Source organism: Vipera ursinii, assembly GCF_947247035.1.
Source record: "Vipera ursinii genome assembly, chromosome: 3".
Taxonomy (NCBI): domain Eukaryota; kingdom Metazoa; phylum Chordata; class Lepidosauria; order Squamata; family Viperidae; genus Vipera; species Vipera ursinii.
This window is the reverse complement of record NC_139516.1, coordinates 52,677,326-52,696,280: the sequence shown is the minus strand read 5'-3', so window position 1 is coordinate 52,696,280 and position 18,955 is coordinate 52,677,326. Positions and strand designations below refer to the sequence as shown.

General features: G+C 44.0%; 1 protein-coding gene across 2 annotated transcripts in view; it reads right to left on the bottom strand.

The window, feature by feature from the left end:
• Positions 1 to 18,478, bottom strand: part of AMPD2 (adenosine monophosphate deaminase 2) — a 62,442-nt gene extending 43,964 nt beyond the window's left edge. The window contains exon 1 of one of the 2 annotated variants that reach the window (XM_083357800.1): positions 18,197 to 18,478. Coding sequence is in view for 1 of the 2 variants with exons in the window: in XM_083357799.1 (XP_083213925.1) it covers positions 18,229 to 18,238 (10 nt within the window). In the remaining variant the exon portion in view is untranslated. The remainder of the gene's footprint in view (positions 1 to 18,196) is intronic. The other variant, XM_083357799.1, reaches the window with a different exon arrangement.
• Positions 18,479 to 18,955: the final 477 nt, after the last annotated feature.

Sequence of the window (18,955 nt, the reverse complement as noted above, 5' to 3'; positions counted from 1 at the left end):
AGTAATACCCTGCTCTTCTTGCTTTTGGAACAATGGCTCAAAAACATTTTTTAAGAGTGAGGAGAAAAGTAACTTTGGCTATAAAAGTTAGCTGGGGGGAAAACAGAGGACAAATTTGAAGCTGACTAGAAAATCAAACAGACATTTCTTTTTTTAGCTGTGTTGCAAAAAAAAAAAGTCAAGAAAAGCCACCATCATTAAAGTTTACTCAGAAGATTGCAATCAACTTGGAAGAAGAATCAATCCTAACAAAAATGAAACACAAAACAAGGAACTAATAACGATATTAACAACTGTCCTTTTTTGGAAGAGATGATTCTAACTCAGAAACCAACGAGGACCCCACTAGTTTTCTCAATTACATGGGGTTTTCTGCATGGAAAAGAGAAAGAAAATGCATTCTGTACAAAAATGCATGAATAGTTATGGTCAACTCTAAGAGCCATGTCTTGAAGTCCCCGTTCCCCCCCCCCACACAAACATACCTTCTCCAGAAGGAGATAAATAAATTTGCCCAAACTAGGTTGGTAAATGGTAAATGAATGATGAATTTGTAGAACTGCTAGCCTGGGTTCTTATTTACCAAAATCTCTCTTCCCAGTTCTTTGAAACATATTCCCCTTCTCAGGATAAACTCCAATATATCTAAATAGCAGAGAGACAACTTGCCCATTTCTCCAATAACTATCAGGCATTTACTTCTAGCAGCAATATGATCAAATTTTTCCTTCCTATTGTGTCAAAAGCTTTTACAAGGCATCTCTACCACCACCACCACCCCACTGCACAGATATGGTCACTTCAATTTTAAAAGATACTGACTTGTCAAGCATCTCTTAACTCAGGACCAACAAAAAGCTTCACTGGCTCAATGTCATTTAGTCTCCCTAGGAAAAAAGGGAAGGGAAAAAGAGGTTGCGAGCATTTACAGACCTGGCAATAATATCAGGACCTCACTAGACAGCTCTTTCCACCTGGAAAACAAGAAGCTGAGAAATTAATCAAGGGGCATCCATGGTCTTCTATCTAATCATGGGGCAAAGGGATCTCCAGGATATACCTGGGGCGATAGAGGAGGAAGCTACAGTCACTGTGGCCAGTATTTCATAAGAAATAGTCTCTCGGTCTGAGCTACAATCCCATAGGATTCCAGCCTCGGAGCCGGCTTGGGCTGTACCAATCACAGCTACATAGGGGGAGAGGGAGGAGACAGCCCCAAAACTGCAGCCACTGACAAGAGACAGGCAGAGCAAGAGACAACTGAAAGAAGCCACCAATGGTCAGCCAGCCAAGCTAATCTCAAAATAAGGAAGAATTAACCCTTCAAGAACCAGAGAGGGTTATGGCTCTCTTTCAGGCTGTCTCTCTCTTTCTCAACTCTACAGTGGAGTTCCAATGCATCGGGATTTCCAAAAGTAAAAGCACACAGCACCACATACTGGTCATTTGACGATAGTAAGAAAAAGGTGAGCCTCAATAATAATAATAATAAAGCTGTTCTGACTTTAAGCACATGTCCATGGGTATGTGTGCACACACATGCAATTGAAATAAGCAAACGAATCCGCTTTCTTTTCCTTGAGAAATGTTAAAAGCAGTCTAATATATTCTTTGCCATGCAGCTTTCATTTTTTTCTACTGTGTGATATTCAGTCCTACCTCCTAAGCCCATTCCAGATACAATCCAAAGGCTTAAAGCAGACACTAAAACATTCCAACAAGCCACTTCTAAACATCGGGCATTGTTACTTCCCAAGCTATATTGCGTTATCTAACTTACAGAACTACCATACTATAATCTTTTCAAATAGGTTAAGCCAGTGCTTTTATTGTAAAAGAAAAAGGTGCCGGAACTCACACACGTCATACAACCCGCCTTGCCTACCCTACAAGGTTCCATCCAAAAAAGGTGCCGGAACTCCGTTCTGAGCGTTCTATGAGGAAAAAAGCCCTGGGTTAAGCCAATGGAGAACTGAAACTGATTAGGTTTTAAGATAGGACAGAGAGAGAAAAAAGCAAAAATCTGCACAGAATAGAAGCAGATTGAGGGTGGCAGCAGGGCAAACTTTATTTCCAAGAGCTGTAGTCACCGAATATTTATCAACAATGACCTCCGAGAAGCAGCTGACTCCTCCCACTTCTCTGGTTGTCACCGAAGTCTCTCTCTCTGTGCTGACCCAGATATAAAAGGCCTGGAGTGTCACAGTCACAAGCCTGTCTTCTCCCTCCCTGGTCTTCAAAGGCAGCAGAGTTGAAAACCCTCACAAGCAAATTCAGCAAATGCAGTCCTACATGATGGCTAGATTCATCATGTAGGACTGCATAATACAGGTGCTGCAAAAATTCAGATGGCCATAAGAAGGCAACAAACAGATACAGAACATTTCTTTGCTGCTGTTTCATAATCATCTAGATCTCATCGTTGGGTTCACACAATGCATTACCTTAGTGCAGGGGTCGGCAACCGGAAAAAGGAAAAGAGCCACTGGGAACCGGTTCCATCACACAAACAAAAAAGTGGGAGCCGCAAAAAGTGTGCGCTCGTGCGTCTACGCACGCGCATGTGCAAAAAACATTTTACGCATGCACAAAATGGGAGGCACCTGCACGGCAACGGGTCTCCCCTTTGGAGAGGTGCACGCGCACCTCCGCCCGAACGGGCAGTGGCGCTGTCCGTTTGGAAAGCTGCCGCGGCCCGTTTGATGGCTGCCGCCTTCCTCCGAAGGTGGTAGCTTTGCAAACGGGCCGCGGCAGCTTTCCAAACGAGCGGTGCCACTGCCCGTTTGGGCGGAGGTGCGTGCGCACCTCTCCAAAGGTTTGGAGAGGTGCGCGCGCACCTCCACCCGTTCGGAGAGGTGCGCGCGCACCTCTCCAAACGGGCGGCACCACTCTCCATTTGGAGAGGTGCACGCGCACCACTCCCCGTTCGGAGAGGTGCGCACGCACCGGGAGACTGGGAGCCGCAGGAGACGGGCATCATCATAGAAATCTCAGGATTATTTTTTAAAAAATCAGGAGTAAACTTAACCAGCTTACTGGTTAACAAAATTATATGTCAAAACCTTTCAGCTACAACATTGCTCTAAGCCAAGGGTGTCAAACTGGCAGCCCATGGGCCAATGCGTAACACGCAGGCCACGCCCACCCCAGCTCCGCAAATGCAAAAACCATTGCGATATGTCATGATACATCATGTAATGCGATCGGGTTTGACATCCGTGATCTAAGCAGTTGCCTATTCTTGACTGCATAAAAGAGAAACACTAAAAGAATATTTTAGGGAACGTGCCTTGTAAAAATACCAGGAATAAAATCCAAACAAAACTAAAATATCCAGTTTTACAGGGCCTTTACTAAATCGTTGATGAAGATGTTGATGAAGCAGAGTTATATTTCTCGGAAATATGCAGAACACTCATTTGCTAGATATAAGATATCTGAAATGCAGGAATGAATGGTCATTGACAGAATTATTTATTTATTTATTTATTTATTTATTTATTTACCGCATATACTTGAGTATAAGCCGAGACCCCTAATTTTACCCCAAAAAACTGGAAAAAGTTATTGACTCGAGTATAAGCCGAGGCTGGGAAATGCAGCAGCTGGAGGCTGGATCCCCCGAAAGATGTCTCTGCTGAGATGAGAGAACGGGGTGGCAAGCCGCCGAGAGAATGGGGCGGTGGAGTGCTCCGCCGAGAGAATGGGGCGGCTTGCTGTTCTCTCGGTGCAGCACGGCAGAGGCTGGATCTCGCGAAAGAAGTCTCCGCTGAGCGAGAGAATGAGGCGTCTCAGCGCCCATTTTCTCAGCGAAGACTTCTTTCGGGGGATGCAACCTCTGCCGCCCCCTTCTCTCAGCTGGCAGCTGAGAGAAGGGGGCGGCAGAGGCTGCATCCCCCAAAAGAAGTCTCCGCTGAGCACGCCTCATTCTCTCGCTCAGCGGAGACTTCTTTCGGGGGCGGCAGAGGCTGGATCCCCCAAAAGAAGTCTTCGCCGAGAAAATGGGCGCTGAGACGAGAGAATGAGGCATCTCAGCGCCCATTTTCTTGGCGAAGACTTCTTTCGGGGGATGCAGCCTCTGCCGCCCCTTTCTCTCAGCTGCCCAGCTGAGAGAAGGGGGTGACAGAGGCTGCATCCCCCGAAAGAAGTCTTCGCCTTCGCCAAGAAAATGGGCGCTGAGACGAGAGAATGAGGCGTCTCAGCGCCCATTTTCTCGGCGAAGACTTCTTTCGGGGGATGCAGCCTCTGCCGCCCCTTTCTCTCAGCTGCCCAGCTGAGAGAAGGGGGTGACAGAGGCTGCATCCCCCGAAAGAAGTCTTCGCCGAGAAAATGGGTGGCAAGCTTCCACCGCCCCATTCACTCAGCGGAGGCTTGCAGAGGTGGCGGAGGAGCTGCGCGCGCAGCTCTCCAAACCGCCGCAGCCCGTTTGGAGAGCTGCTGCCTTCGTCCATGTTTGATGAAAGCAGCAGCTCTCCAAACTGGGGGGTGGAAGTTCTTTTTTTTTGTTCACTGGAGTATAAGCCAAAGTGGATTTTTGTTCACTGGAGTATAAGCCAAAGTGGATTTTTCAGCCCAAAAAGTGGGCTGAAAAATTCGGCTTATACTCAAGTATATACGGGTATTTGATTTATATACCGCCCTTCTCCTGGAGGACTCAGGGCAGTGTACAGGGCAATAAAATAAGAATACATTAAATATGACCTGATCCTACAACAGATCTGTACAGGAGATATAAGTTCTGTCTTCTGTGTTGCTTGTATGTTGCAGCATGTCATAAAGGAAGGTTGTACTGCGCGAAGAAAAGCACCAGAGAGAAAATGAAAGATTAACAATGTGTTCACTTAGAAGACAACTGTTTCCAGTGGGACTTAATTCCAAATACAAGCAGTGCTCAATATAAAACTTTCATTATAGCCCAAAATTTCCACTGCTAAGCAAGACAGTTGTTAAGTAAATTTTGCACCATTTTACCACCTTTCTTGCCACAGCTGTTAAGTGAATCACTGCAGTCATTAAGTTAGTAACATAGTAATTAAATGAATCTGCCTTTGCTTATCAGGAGGTCACAAAAGGTGATCACATGACCATGGGACGCTGCATTTATATAAATACATGCCATTTGCCAAGAGTCTAAATTTTGATCACGTGCAGTCACGTGACTGCAGGGATGCTGCAACAGCCGTTAAGTATCAAAATTGATTATAAGTCACTTTGTTCAGCACCTTTGCAACTTTGAATGATCACTAAATGAATGGTTGTAAGTCAAGGACTACCTGTGATACACAGTCTGAATCAGCTTGTAGCCACAGTTAAGGAAATAACAGGCAGCTGAAAGAAACCCAGAGTCTAAATTTAATCACGTGGATTTCGCAATCTTTCTGCCCTTTTACGAGGTCATGCTCTAGAGAAATTTTTGCAAATTACAGAACTGATGAAAGTACGGTATATCCATTCTCATGTTTTGCTGGGAAATCAGTTCAGCAAATCTCTCTTAAGAGCACAACTCAAGGACATGTTAGGACTGCCTGCCCTTCACTCTCCGTAACCACAATAAGGACTATATAGCGGGCAAAGCCATAGTTGAGAACAGTTAATAAAAGTGGCCCATTTCACAGATATCCCAGTTTAGTCAAGCAAAAATATTTTGTTATTCTGTCAATTCCTGACTGAGCTTCTGCACGTCACTTTTTTTCCTTCTAGGAATGGAGAAATTATACATTTGGTTTTTTCCTGCGGGGAAACAGAAAACAGCAAAATGTAACCACACGCGATGGGTTAAGTATCACTTCTTAAGCCTTACTCTAACAGTCGAGAAAAGTCAGAAAATATTAAGCTATATATAGCAGCACTTCTTCCTGTTTTGAATCTTTGTGTTCACGGAACTACTTTAGATTTAAACCAGATATCACTGCAGTTATAATTTCCACTAATAAGTGCTAATTGCTGTGGTACTAGGATTAACATGTTAACCAACTTGATGCTGTTAAAACCAGTTGTGTTCATAGAGCCCCATCAACCTGCTTTTGAAAATTCTCTGCAAATTGTCCATTTGCACTGAAGATGTTACTTAGCCGGGGAATAAAACAGCTGTATGAAAAAAACAACCAGGTGCAGAGACCACCAAGGATTCCACAATTGTCCATTTGTTCAGACATCTTACAAGAGGATCAGCCCCTTCGTCTGCAGTTAGGTGGAAGGTGTGAAGAAGCAAAGAAGCTATCAGAAAGACAAGCAGCGAGCCCTCAGGATAATTTCAGTCCTAACCCCCCCACCCCCACCCCAGCAATTATCCAACTTTTTTTAAAAAAAAAAATCCCACTCACATCTTCTGCATTGCACCAGATCTCTCTGCCTTCAATTCCAACCCAATCTCAATTTCTAAGTTCCTGGGTGGCAGATGCCATCTCATTTTAGAAGGAATCATTCTTTTAAACACTATCAGGCAGTGATGGCAAACCTTTTAGAGACCGAGTGCCCAAACTGCAACCCAAAACCCACTTATGTATCGTCAGGTGCTAGGTGGGCATGGTCCATTGGGTGGACATTGCCCATTGGGTGGGCGTGGCTGCGGTGGTAACAGCATACTGGGTGTGACTAAAAAGTTCAATCAATTCCAACTTTGTGAGATCTTCCCCCCCCCGCAAGAAGTTGAAATTGATTGATTGATTGAACCTTTTTTTGTTTTTTGCACACGGCGGTGGAGGCCTAAAGCGAAAAGGTTTTAGAAAACCCAGCTGAAGGCCTAGGATTGGGGCGACGGAGCGCGTGCCTACAGAGAGGGCTCTGCGTGCCACCTGTGGCACATATGCCATAGGTTTGCCACCACAGCTATCAGGCATCAGAAGGAATTGTAACTGAATTCAGAAGTACAAAGTAAGCTGCTCAGCCACACTGCTGGAAACCAATGGCAAATGAAATATACTGCTCAAAAAAATAAAGGGAACACTTAAACAACACAATGTACTGTATTTAATAGTAGGATGTCTTATCTCGTGTTCACTTTATTTTTTTGAGCAATATATATACATATATATATATTTGTTTTCTGAGGTTTTCGCGGGTGTTTGTATGTAGATCTTTGGTCATTCGGGTTTTTCCCCACGTAGAATTGAAGGTATAAGAGCAACGTGACGGATGACGGATGAGATTTCGTCGAAACGCTGCTCTTATACCTTCAATTCTACGTGGGAAAAAGATGAACATCAATGGCAAGGTTTGCTTCATTGAACAGGTTCTTGTATTTCTACTGTTAGCTGAAAAATGTTGAGGTCTGTCCCACTTTTTAATAGATGTTTGCTTACATATAGAAACAATATCAAAGAGCCTTGGTGGAGCAGTGGGCTAATGCCTCCTTAAGTGACACCAGCTGCCTGCAATTAGTGCAGGTTCGCATCCCACCAGGCTCAAAGTTGACTCAGCCTTCCATCCTTCCGAGGTAGGTAAAATGAGGACCCAGATTGTTGGGGGCAATTAAGCTGACTTTGTAATAATGCCGCTTGGGGGTGTGTGAAAGCCCTAATAAGCAGGCATATACATAGAATGAAGGCTACTGCTAAGCTTGTAAGCCACCCTGAGTCTTCGGAGAAGGGCAGGATATAAATGGGATTAAAAAAAAATTACATGTAAAAACTTTTTTTAAAAAAGCCCGAACAGAACTAGGAAATACTGGCTCAGCAATCACAGGAGAAATGTCAGACACCTATTAGTTCACATATCTAACAGGACTGCTATAGAGGAAATAACGGGAGTGGTGGGTGGGAGATACAGTACTGCGCGGACCACCTTGAATTTTTTGGAAGACAGAACATAAAAAACCTACAACAAAGCATTTGATCCTCCCATTAGGTCCACTTTTGTGTGTGTGTGTGTCACAGGAAACAATAATTGCTACATTTAAACCAGGACTTTTGAATCAATTGCTGTAGGGCAGTGAAAGAATACCTCACCAGAGGTATGTCCTAGTCTTACTTCTGTTTATAAATGAAGGTTTGTAAAACAATACATTTTTGGACTTGCTTTACATTGGGCAATCAGAATTTGTTTTTGTTTTTTTCAGGTGGCCTGCTGTTCTGCATTTCCTCATGTTTTTCCAATATGTTTTTGTTTACTATAAACTACCTGGAGCCCTAATGGTGACTAAGCAAAATGAAAACAATGTTGTATGCAGATTAAAAGAGGGTGGGAAAGGAAATATTAGAAGATTCACTTTATTTCTGTCTTGTACATGCATACACAAATCAGAATAGGAATTAGAATTGCTAACAAGACAGAGATTCTTCCATTAAACTGGGAAAGGAGAATGGTTGCCTAGATTTATTTATTTATTTATTTATTTATTCATTTATTTATTTATTTATTTGATTTGATTTGTATACCGCCCTTCTCCCTAAGGACTCAGGGCGGTGAACAGTGATGTTGCTCAAGCAGAATCCCCAACAGCCTCAACAAGTATAACCAGTTGTGAGGTATCCTATTCAAAGCAGAATTGGGCTTAATATTTTAAAGTCAACAACAATAGCCTGGCTAGTCATTCTTTTACAGCTCTGCAAATATCTGAAATAGTAGCTTTAAAAGAATCCCATTTTGATTACAACTGTGGTAAACTGACAACATAGTTGAGAAATAGATGAAAATTGCAGTATAAGTCCTAAACAGGTCTACTGCATTAAGAAAAACACCCTGACAAAATGAATACATGCTTCTCCCTCTTGTGGGAATCATGGGATGTGATCCCAGACACTGCCAACCACTGTCCTAATCCTAAATAGCACTCACTAATTTGAGGGCTCAATTTATCTTTCTCAACTGGCACTTCTACCATTCATAGCCTACAGATGTAACTCTAGCCTCCATATTTCATGTCCACTATCTGTCATCGGTCCAACCCAGTGTTTCTTAAACTTTTTGCTCTTGGCCACATTTTAAGAAGCAATTTCCTAACCTGTGATGGTTGTGCAGATCCATCTGGGACTGAAGAAACACCCTAAAATTGTTCTGTTGCTATAGAACTCCCAGATGCGAAACACTTTTTAGGTCACACTGTATGATCATTCTGAGCCTTGGGATTTTCTCTCCTGCGTTTAAAACCAGTAAATGTGCTTGTGTTCCAGAAATGTTCTGAGAAAATTAGTCAGTATTATTTTTAAGTTTTAAAAATAGAGAAGTTCTCAGCAAAAATATTCTGGCTGCCAGAGAAAGTTAACTCAAAGGATATGGCTGGAGACTACTGTTCGAACATTTGCTGTATTTTTCCATAGTTTATATTATCAAACTAAATTCACAAATTACCATTTATGTATTTATGTAAATATTTTCATGTATTTCACTTGTTATTCATGTTCCTCACTTGGAGGAAAAAGATTCTGTTTGCAACTTTTTTATCATTTCCCAAATTTCCCAAACATCTCCCATTTATGTATTACAAAAACTCTGTTTGTAACCTTCAGTTAGGTGAAACAGTATAACATCAGTCAATTTTTTTTTTAATCAACTACCTCAAATGGTCTAACTCTAACTTAAAGAATGCATCCAAAGTTTGGGTCTTATTACTCCCATAGGATTGAAATTTGGCAAACTTGCAGCCACTACACTGCCCCCCTGCCATGGTCAGCAGCAGTCACATGACTATCTTTTTCAACACTTTCTGCCAGCTTCCCACAAGAAAAATCAATGGGAAAGCCAGCAGGAAATCAGAAGTCACTCCCATTTCCACTGCTTTTTTTGTCTACCTATGGACATTCTGTTTCCCTATTTAGGTAAGGAAATATCTCTGAAATGATGGGCCAAAGGCTGTTTTGTGCTTTTTAAAGACTTACTGTTGCTTTTGAAGTCCCCTTTTTATAGTTTTTTTTTAATGCCAGGCTGCAATGGAACCCCTCCACCTCTGGGTTGCAATAATGTATGTTTCTGGTAGAAAATTTCATTATATACTGAGGACTTTGGTGTAAACATAAAGAGTATGGCTTTTCCACTGACTTAAAAATAAACCCATCTGATTCCACATAGAAAAGGGATAATGGTGGGATACTTAACCAAGAGAAGAAAGCTGAATTAATTATTCACATGAAACGTCAGTGGAACTGAACATAGAATTCTTGGTCTTGCTCAATTCCCAAACCAATTAGGACCAGGACAATTATCAAAGGGTAATTTAGTTATACTGACTAGAACTGTGAATTACTTGATTAATGTATTTTATATGTGGGGTAACAAAAAAAAGATGAACTCTGAGAATTACAAATGAAAGAAGATGGTCTCCGATTCCCTGATCAATTCTGTTTGAGGCAGACCAGCACAGTAGTAGGAATCACTGGGAGCAGCATTCCCCAACTACATGATTTCTAGATATTTTTGGCTCAATCTTTCATCACACGAAGCTCCTTATTTGGATATGTTTACATTGAAGACAGTGGCAATAGTAGTGCAATACATGCTGAAGACCTGGCTAAGTAGAGCTGTCTCAGAGTTTTTCTTCACAATCTACAACAGCTTTTTCAATGAGTTTTGTTGTTCCATAACTTTTAACCTCTTGTAATTTTGCATGGATTTTTTTTGTAACTTCATAAAATTTCTTGTTTCAAAAATATTTTTAATATTATATACAGAATATTCTTTCAAATACAGTGGTACTTTGATACTCAACTGCTTTGAAACTCATCAAATTTGATACTGAACGCATTTTGACATGAAAATTTTGTCTCAGTACTCGTTTGTTTGGCACACAACGTGCATGCTAGAACTAGTTGGTGTCAGTTGCCTTATGTTTCACTACATTATCCTTTGTGGGGGAAAACTGTTTGGTACTCATAGTTATTGGCACTCATCGCACCTCCCAGAACCAATTAATGATGAGTACTGAGATACTACTGTACTGAAAAGATACAATTTGTTGGCGCAGTGGTTAGAATGCAATATTGCAGGTTGATTCTGCCCACAGTCTAGAGTTCAATCCTGACTGGCTCACGGTTGACTCAGCCTTCCATCCTTCCAGGATCAGTAAAATGAGGACCCAGATTGTTTGGGCTAACATGCTGACTCTCTTAGCTGCTTAGAGAGGACTGTAAAGCTACTATGGAACAATATATAAGTCTAACAACTGTTGCTATTTTGTTTGACTCCCAGGATATTGTAATGAGCTCAGTAATAAAAAGAGCACACTGAACTCTCTGTTTAGTGTTGCTCTTTTTATTACTGAGCTCATTACAATATCCTGGAAGTGAAACAAAATAGTGTTACTGTTTAGTGTTGTTTATGACTTACAAAAGTTTTTGAAGTCTTGACATTCTGTAATACTAGAAGGGACTGCTGCCTGTTTATCACAGAAATGACCATTCCTTTCAGCCCTGTCGATCCCTATGTATATACCTCATGGCTTTCAACTCTACATAGGCCACCTGAACCCCACAGTGAGAGCCAGGCAGAGAAGTAGCCTCCCCAAATTAGACTGTAAGAAGAATCTTCAAATGCTGGCTGATGAAAAATTGAGTGTCACACTGCTGGAGCAAACAGGATTTCAGGAACACTGTGGATTAATTTCAGTATACAGCATTGAGACTGAAACCCCATTCAGGGCAAGTTTCTCCAGCCAGGATGAAGCCACAAGAAGTTACAATAAACCCACTGTCTCGTTTTTATTTATTTATGACAACTACACATTTAGCTCAAACCTGAAAGTAAACATTTTAGAACGATGAAATATTGAGAAAATAGAAAAAAGGAACAGATTAAAAAAAAGAGTCTCATATTCATCAGCACGCTGTACATGCTTTCTGACATCTCTTACACTGAATTGATCATTGCTACCTGATTCTTTTCGGAATAGACACATCTCCAAATATGTAAGCCATCCAAAATATTGGAGAGCTCTTTAGATGAACTTTAATCATCAATTGTATGGTGGAGACTTATTACTCCAAGGGAAGAGAAAGTGGATCTTGTTAAGGCAACATAAAAAGAAGCCAGATGGAGCAGCAGTTAGTAGGAGCAAATACAACATCTTGTGTTAACTAGCGACCCCCACACGGCAGAAGAGTTTGCACATGAAGATTGTGTATGTCATACTCATGATAGAGGTTTTTTTAATGCCTGTATTTGCTTTTCTTTTTTAAAGAAAAGACAAAATATTCCAACTTTCAAGACTTGCATATTCTATTCCACTTGTCCAAAGGACTGCAGGTAATGATTCTCTTACCTTGAGTTAAGCCATAATGCAAAAACTCAATACAGAAAAAAGAGTTTGATTTTTCAGTGAGGGTATTATTTATTCACCTACTCAAGCAACTTAGGTGACATACCCAGGTGTATCTTTTGCCACAACCATATTGGGGAATGTGCCTACATACACCCTGCTAAATTCTCTTTCCAGATGCTAAAGCAGACATGTCAAACATAAGGCCCGGGGGCCGGATGCGGCCCGCGAAGTGGTTTCATGCGGCCCGTGAAGCCATCCTGGAAACAGTGAGGAAACGGCCCACACTGCCTTGGCCCTGGCCCAGAGACCCTCCTTTTGACAGAGACCCTCAGATCTGTCCCACTCCTGCCCAGGCCCCCATAGGCACCCTTGATGCGAATGATGTAGAGCTGGCCATGCCCACCCAGTAGGCCATACATACTCTAGCCACACCCACCCAGTAGGCCATGCCCACCCAGGCAATACCCACCCGGCCCCTGAGGGCAACTGCAATGCTGATGCGGCCCTCAATGAAATTGACACCCCTGTGCTAAAGTGTAAGCCCTTTAAGATAGAACAGGTCAAGAAATAAATGCAAGAATTACTAGAACTTTATTTTGTTAAAAGATATAACAGAATCTTGAAAGCCTAATGATATTGTCCCTCTCTGCCCTCCCTCCCATCCATATAGCAAAAAGAATCAAGGCAGGGCAGTTTTGAGTTTCTTTCTCACTCACTCCCCCTTTACTGGCTAAACCAGTGTTTACTTACTTGTTGTGGAATACTTTCTTCTTCTCCTAGCTAGGAAATGGCTATTCATTTGGCTATGTTGCCTCTACTCAGTGGTATTTCCAGGGAATTTCCTTATGGAACTGCTTTATTGTTAGTACCATTAGAACAGCAATTCTGAAACAGTGAATTGTGGATTATCAATGGCCCATGAAGGCCTACCACATAGTCTACCAAAGTCTTCCCTCATTGATTAATCAACCAGTCACACAAGAAGCACACTCACTCCTTCCCATCTTTTACATTCAGTGGCGGTCAACTGCTTCATGAAAGCAGCTCAATAGCCAAAACCTGTTTCATTGAAGCAATAATGCTAGCAGCAAAGTGAGTAATAAAATTCAGAACACTGGCAAAAGTAAACAAGTCTCAAGTATTGTTATTGACGTTATGAATCTATACATAACGTGATAAGTGGAATTATATTCTCACACAAAGAAGAAAAAGAAAATACAATATAGTAATAGTATCTCGATACTCCCATGTTACACCACTCCTGCGTGAGCTGCATTGGCTTCCGGTTGCCCTCCAGGTGCGATTCAAGGTGCTGGTAATTACCTTTAAAGCACTACATGGCTTAGGTCCGGGGTACTTGCGAGACCACCTGCTGCCAATGTCAACCTCCCATCACCCAGTTCACTCCCACAGAGTCGGCCTCCTCAGGGTTCCGTCGGCCAGACAATGCCGGCCGGCGACCCCCAGGGGGAGAGCCTTCTCTGTGGACGCACCAACCCTCTGGAATGAACTGCCTCCGGAGCTGCGGACGGCCCCTGACCTTCAATCCTTCCGCCGTGACCTGAAGACATGGTTGTTCCAACAAGCAGGCCTGGACTGATCATGGTTTTTAAATTTGATTTTTATCGGCTTAAATTGTCCTTTATTTCTTTATTTATTGTTTAATTCTTTTTTAATCTTTGTATTCTATGTTTTTTAATTTTTTATTGTTGTGAGCCGCCCCGAGTCCTTAGGGAGAAGGGCGGCATATAAATTTTAATAATAATAATAATAATAATAATAATAATAATAATAATAATAATAATAATGATGATGATGATGATGATGATGATGAAAAAACCCATTTTCATTGAGTGAAGACCCTAGCTGTTTAGGTTTAATATAAAACTTTCATGCTGTTAAGACAAAAATATAAGATTTTTTAAAGTGTAATTTGTTGTTTCCTGCATTTTCTAAACAGTTATTTAGTGATCCATGATTGCCTAGAATTTAAGAAACACTGCAGTAAGCAGCAGTACTGTAGATCCTCCAGTAAGTTTAAAACAAATTGTGAACAGTGCCTTCTTAACTACACAACCTGGGAAGAAGAAAACATGATCACCTTGCAGTTACAGTCTTGGTAGAGCCAATCTTATAGATCAGGGGTGTCAAACTGCAAGCCTGTGGGGCGGATGTATCATAGCGAAACCGTGCCCACCCCATTGCCAGTAATGGCAAAAAAGTCGCAATATGTCGTGACACATCACATGATGTTACGAGTTTGACACCCCTGTTAAAGATCATTATGGCATTAGAATGCAGTTAAATTTATACAAATTGGCTATGACTGCTTATTACCAAAAAAAATGACAGCACCTGCAATTTCATATTATCTCACTGAGCTTAACCTTCAATGTAAAACATGCTCTCACCATTTACTTTGGGCGGGACCAGCTTAACTGAAGCGCTGCATCTTAAAAACAAATTTAAAAAAAGGGATTGAACAAATTTCTGCTCATGTTATTAAATTTAAATAATTGGGAGCATCCTTCCTTCTGCCAGCACATCTAATGCTTTTTGACACATCTTACAATTTTTGTGCAGTTGGCCCAAGCAAGCATAAAAGTAACTACAACACAAATGCTTTATCCTAATGTGTTTGCTGAAGGTTCACAGTAATGGTGTCTAGTCTGTATTACACAAACAGTTGTGCGAAATTGTCAGCTCTCTCTCCCAAATTGAATGTCCCTTTTTGCATCTCTCCACTGTATCCATTACAGCAAATTCCCAGAAATTCCAGCTAGCTTAAGGATACGTAGGAAATCCCAGCAGACCTGGGGCACTCCAGGTTCCTCAAAGCTGCCGCTATGCACAAAGAGAATGGCGCATGTGTGTTAAAGGGAGGACAGAACACACCACATTAGATCCATACCTCCAGCTGCAAACAAGCAACCCCTTCCTTTTTGCTCTTCCCAGGGTGCCACCCCACACAAAGTTGCCAGGGATACCAGAATGAACCCAGGAAAACTTATTCCTGAATTTTAAAAATTGAGAAGTGCTGTTAAAACACCCAACAAGGAAGCAACCATCTTTCCTGTTTGAATAAGCGCACACCGTTAAAAGAGCCGCAGGGATATGAATAAAAAAGGAATCCTGATTGCCAATTTCTCTATTTCCCCCCCCCACACACACACACACACCACCACCACCACCACCACCTAAAGAGGACACGAATACAGGAGAGAAGCGATGACAATTAATTTCTGTGACGAATGAGTTCTCCTCACTTTCTCCCGCACGTAAGAGAAGCCAGCGTGAAGCCGGAAAAGCAATCCACAGATGCTCACCTCCTGCGCTGGGAGCCTGAAGGCTGGCCCGCTTCCTCAGCGGGGAGCCGCTTTTGGGGGGACCGATACCAGAGGACATTTTGCTTGCTCCCGATGCTCCGCAAGAAGTCTTGCAACCGGTGTGGCTGCAGCCACCGTGCTCCAAAAGAAGGCGGAGACAGTGTCGGGTTGTCCCCCTATTATTGATTGATGGAGGCGCGTGGGAAAGACATTAGGAACCTCTCTCTCTCTCTCTCTCTCTCCCCCCCCCCATTTGCCGATTGACGTTCCTCATACACTTAGCAGAGCAATAGAGCTTTCCAATGCATTGATGACGTGGCTCGGCGGAGCTTTCAGCTTTCAGGGCTTTATAAGACCCTCCCCACCTTCCACTGCTCCCCGAGGCCGAACAAGAGCCTGATACCGCATTCTCCTTAAGCGGAGCCACAAATGCTTGTTAAGATCATCACAGCCAGTCCCAGTCCCCTAATTGCTTTCGCCAATATTCTACCTCCCACTTTTGCTTAGGCACCGCACCCAGGATGCTGTAAATTTGACGGCTGAGAGGGCGCCGAAGGAGCCTCTCCCGACTGAAGGAACACCCTGGATGTCATTAATCCAGCGCTAAAAGGCGGCGGGGGGGGGGCCGGGAGTGTGCAACAGAGTGGCAGCCTTTATCCTCCCCGGTCAATGGCATGGTGGCTCAACATGCTGGAAGAAGCCAGCTTTACACGCTGGTAGGACTCTTGGCTTGTTCAACTTCATCCACGTTGCAGACAGGAATCATTAACCAAGTGGCTGGGTTTCCACAACTCGAGTTCGCTCGTGGCCTAGTTTAGTTGCCCTGTTTAGGTGAACCCAACCAATTCGGAGCAATTTCTGGCTCATAAAATCGCGCTAAAACCGGGACCTGAAGACTTGGCTCTTTGAGCTCTCTGACCCAGGCTGAGAATTTTAACTGGGGTTTTATTTTCAGGGATAATTTAATCTTTTAATTCTCTTTTAACTTTGTATTTTATATTGATGTGATTTTAAAATGCCCTGTAAACCGCCCTGAGTCCTTCGGGAAAGGGCGGTATATAAATCTAATCAAATCTAAATCTAAATCTAAAACATTCAAGCCACGAATCGACCATAATTCGACAGTGTTAGGGCTAAAGCAAACCAGCTTAAAGGAAGGCGTCTCCCGATTTAAACAAAAGGGAGAAACGGTTCAAATTAGACTTCGGTCGCCTCCCTGACGTTACAAAGGCGTGCATGGATTACACGCCCCCCCCCCAGTCCCCGAAGTAGCCGACGCTGCGATAATTTAAGCTGTAAAAAGCAACGGCTTTTCAATGCAAAAGTTGCGCTTTGCCCCCAATCAGTTTTTTTCAAGCCTTTCTTTCAACCGGAAGCGGCCTACTTGGTGACGCGCTATATAGCAGCCTGGGAGTCAGAGCCACCGCTTGGGGGCGGGGAACAAGCCAGAAAGGGCTTCTCTGGCGGGGCCCCCGTTTCCCTGCCGGGGAAAGCGACTGTCGGGACGCCAAGCCAGCTTCGGACATTGGGGCGGAATTCGAAAAGGCCGGCTCTTCCCGCTCGGCCCCGGTTTCCCGGCGCCTTAGCTGGAGATGCCCGGCGCGCAACCGCCCCGCCTGCGGCAAGGGAGGCGGAGCTTGCAAGCGGGGTGCGAAGCCAAGCTGAACTCCTCCGGGGAACTCTGGTTGCCAGAGCGGGCGGCGGCGCCAGCGGTGCGCGGCTGGTGCACCCCGGGGGAACAACGTGCCTTCTTACGGAAGAAAGTCGTCTCCCGGCGGGAGCGAGAGGCCTTGGGGGAGAAGAAGGGAAGTCAGCTAGTATCTGGGAAATGGCGCCCGGAGAGGCTGCTTGTTACCGCTCGCGTGGGCTTCCAAATCTTTTTATGTTTTATTTTTCCCGCAAAGCGGGATCGCGAGCGACGTTTCCAAATACTGGTCGTCGCCTGCTCGCGGACTCTTAAAATGGTTTGACGCGGTCCCTTCCCGGCCTTAAATTTGAAAGAAACTTGAGCTACCAATAAAAGAGAATATTTGTAGCTCGGGGTCGAAATGAGGCGTCTTTGAAACTCTGGAGCTTTTGTTTTCTTGCAGACGTTCCGTTACCCAAACTAGGTAACATCATCAGTGTTAGCTCAAACTTGAGCTACGCTAACGAGGATGGGGGGGGGGAAATGACCCCAAAAGAAACTCTCTTGCCCGCTGCGTCCAATTTCCACACCTAGCCCAGGGGTAGGCAACCTCGGCTCTTTTATGACTCATGGACTTCAACTCCCAGAATTCCTGAGTCAGCTATGCTGACTCAGGAATTCTGGGAGTTGAAGTCCATGAGTCATAAAAGAGCCGAGGTTGCCTACCCCTGACCTAGCCAGCGGTTTTTTTTTTTTTTTGTGCTTCGGAAACTCCGAGCACGGCGAACTCCTCCCACCGTGATGGGATGGATGATGAGCTGAGAGCTTTCTAGCCGGGGATGCGCGCAGCGTGGCTTTAGAGAGCAGACTCGTGTCTCCCGGAGGGCTTAGTCGTCGGCGCCTGTAATACCCCGAGCAGCGATTAAGAGAGAGAGAGAGAACGGTGAAGAAACCAGATCGGGAAAGTAGCTGGATTGGAGGAAGGCGAACTGGGCGAAGGGAAAAGAAGTGACGGGGAGAGGAAGAGAGAAAGGAGCTCAGTCCGGAACTTACTTTGTTTCAAAACAGCCAAGGCTCTTCCCTACCTGAAGCCATCCTACTGCTGGCTGAATGCTCCAGTAAGCTGAAGGCCCGAGCTTAGCAAAGAAATCGGGGCAGAGGGCAGCCCCTCCGGCGCCAAGGGTCAGGCGAGGCTGAGCGGGTGGGTTTGCACAAGCATTTCCTGGTCCAAGGGTCCAGCTCGGCTCAGCGCAGCTGGCTGCTTTTGGCTGGAAGATGTGACCCAGCCTGGCTGCTGTGTTGCCAGCCCTGATGGGCCCTCCTCTCTCCTCCCTGGCCCTCCTCTCTCCTCCCGGGGCCTCTAAGCCGAAAAAAACGGCTGTTCCTGGAGCGAAGAGGAAGCCGTCTTCGGCGTGGGCAGCCAGCCGGGCTGCCTTGCAAAATTAAATCGCGGTTGGCAGTTCAGGAGCCTCCGCGCAGTGGTGGAAGCGAACCGGGTCAGTCGTTAAGGTTGTCCGAACGTAGCACCATCTTGCGGCAGAAATGGAAAACTTAGCAAGTATGAAGGGAAAAACGTCTGGACAAGTCTGAGCAAATTCTTGAGAAATTGTTTGGTGTTCTTTAATGACCTACCTGATGACAGATGTGTGTAATATTTAAGATGTGGAAAAAGAAAACGCGGGGGTGTGTGCGGGGGGGGGGTGTTGTCGTCTTACAATCAGTCCTTTCTTTTCAATCCTAAATATAAATCAATGGGATAGGAATGAGAACAAGTTTACTGCAATGTCTTTGAAGGCCCAATACCTTAATGAG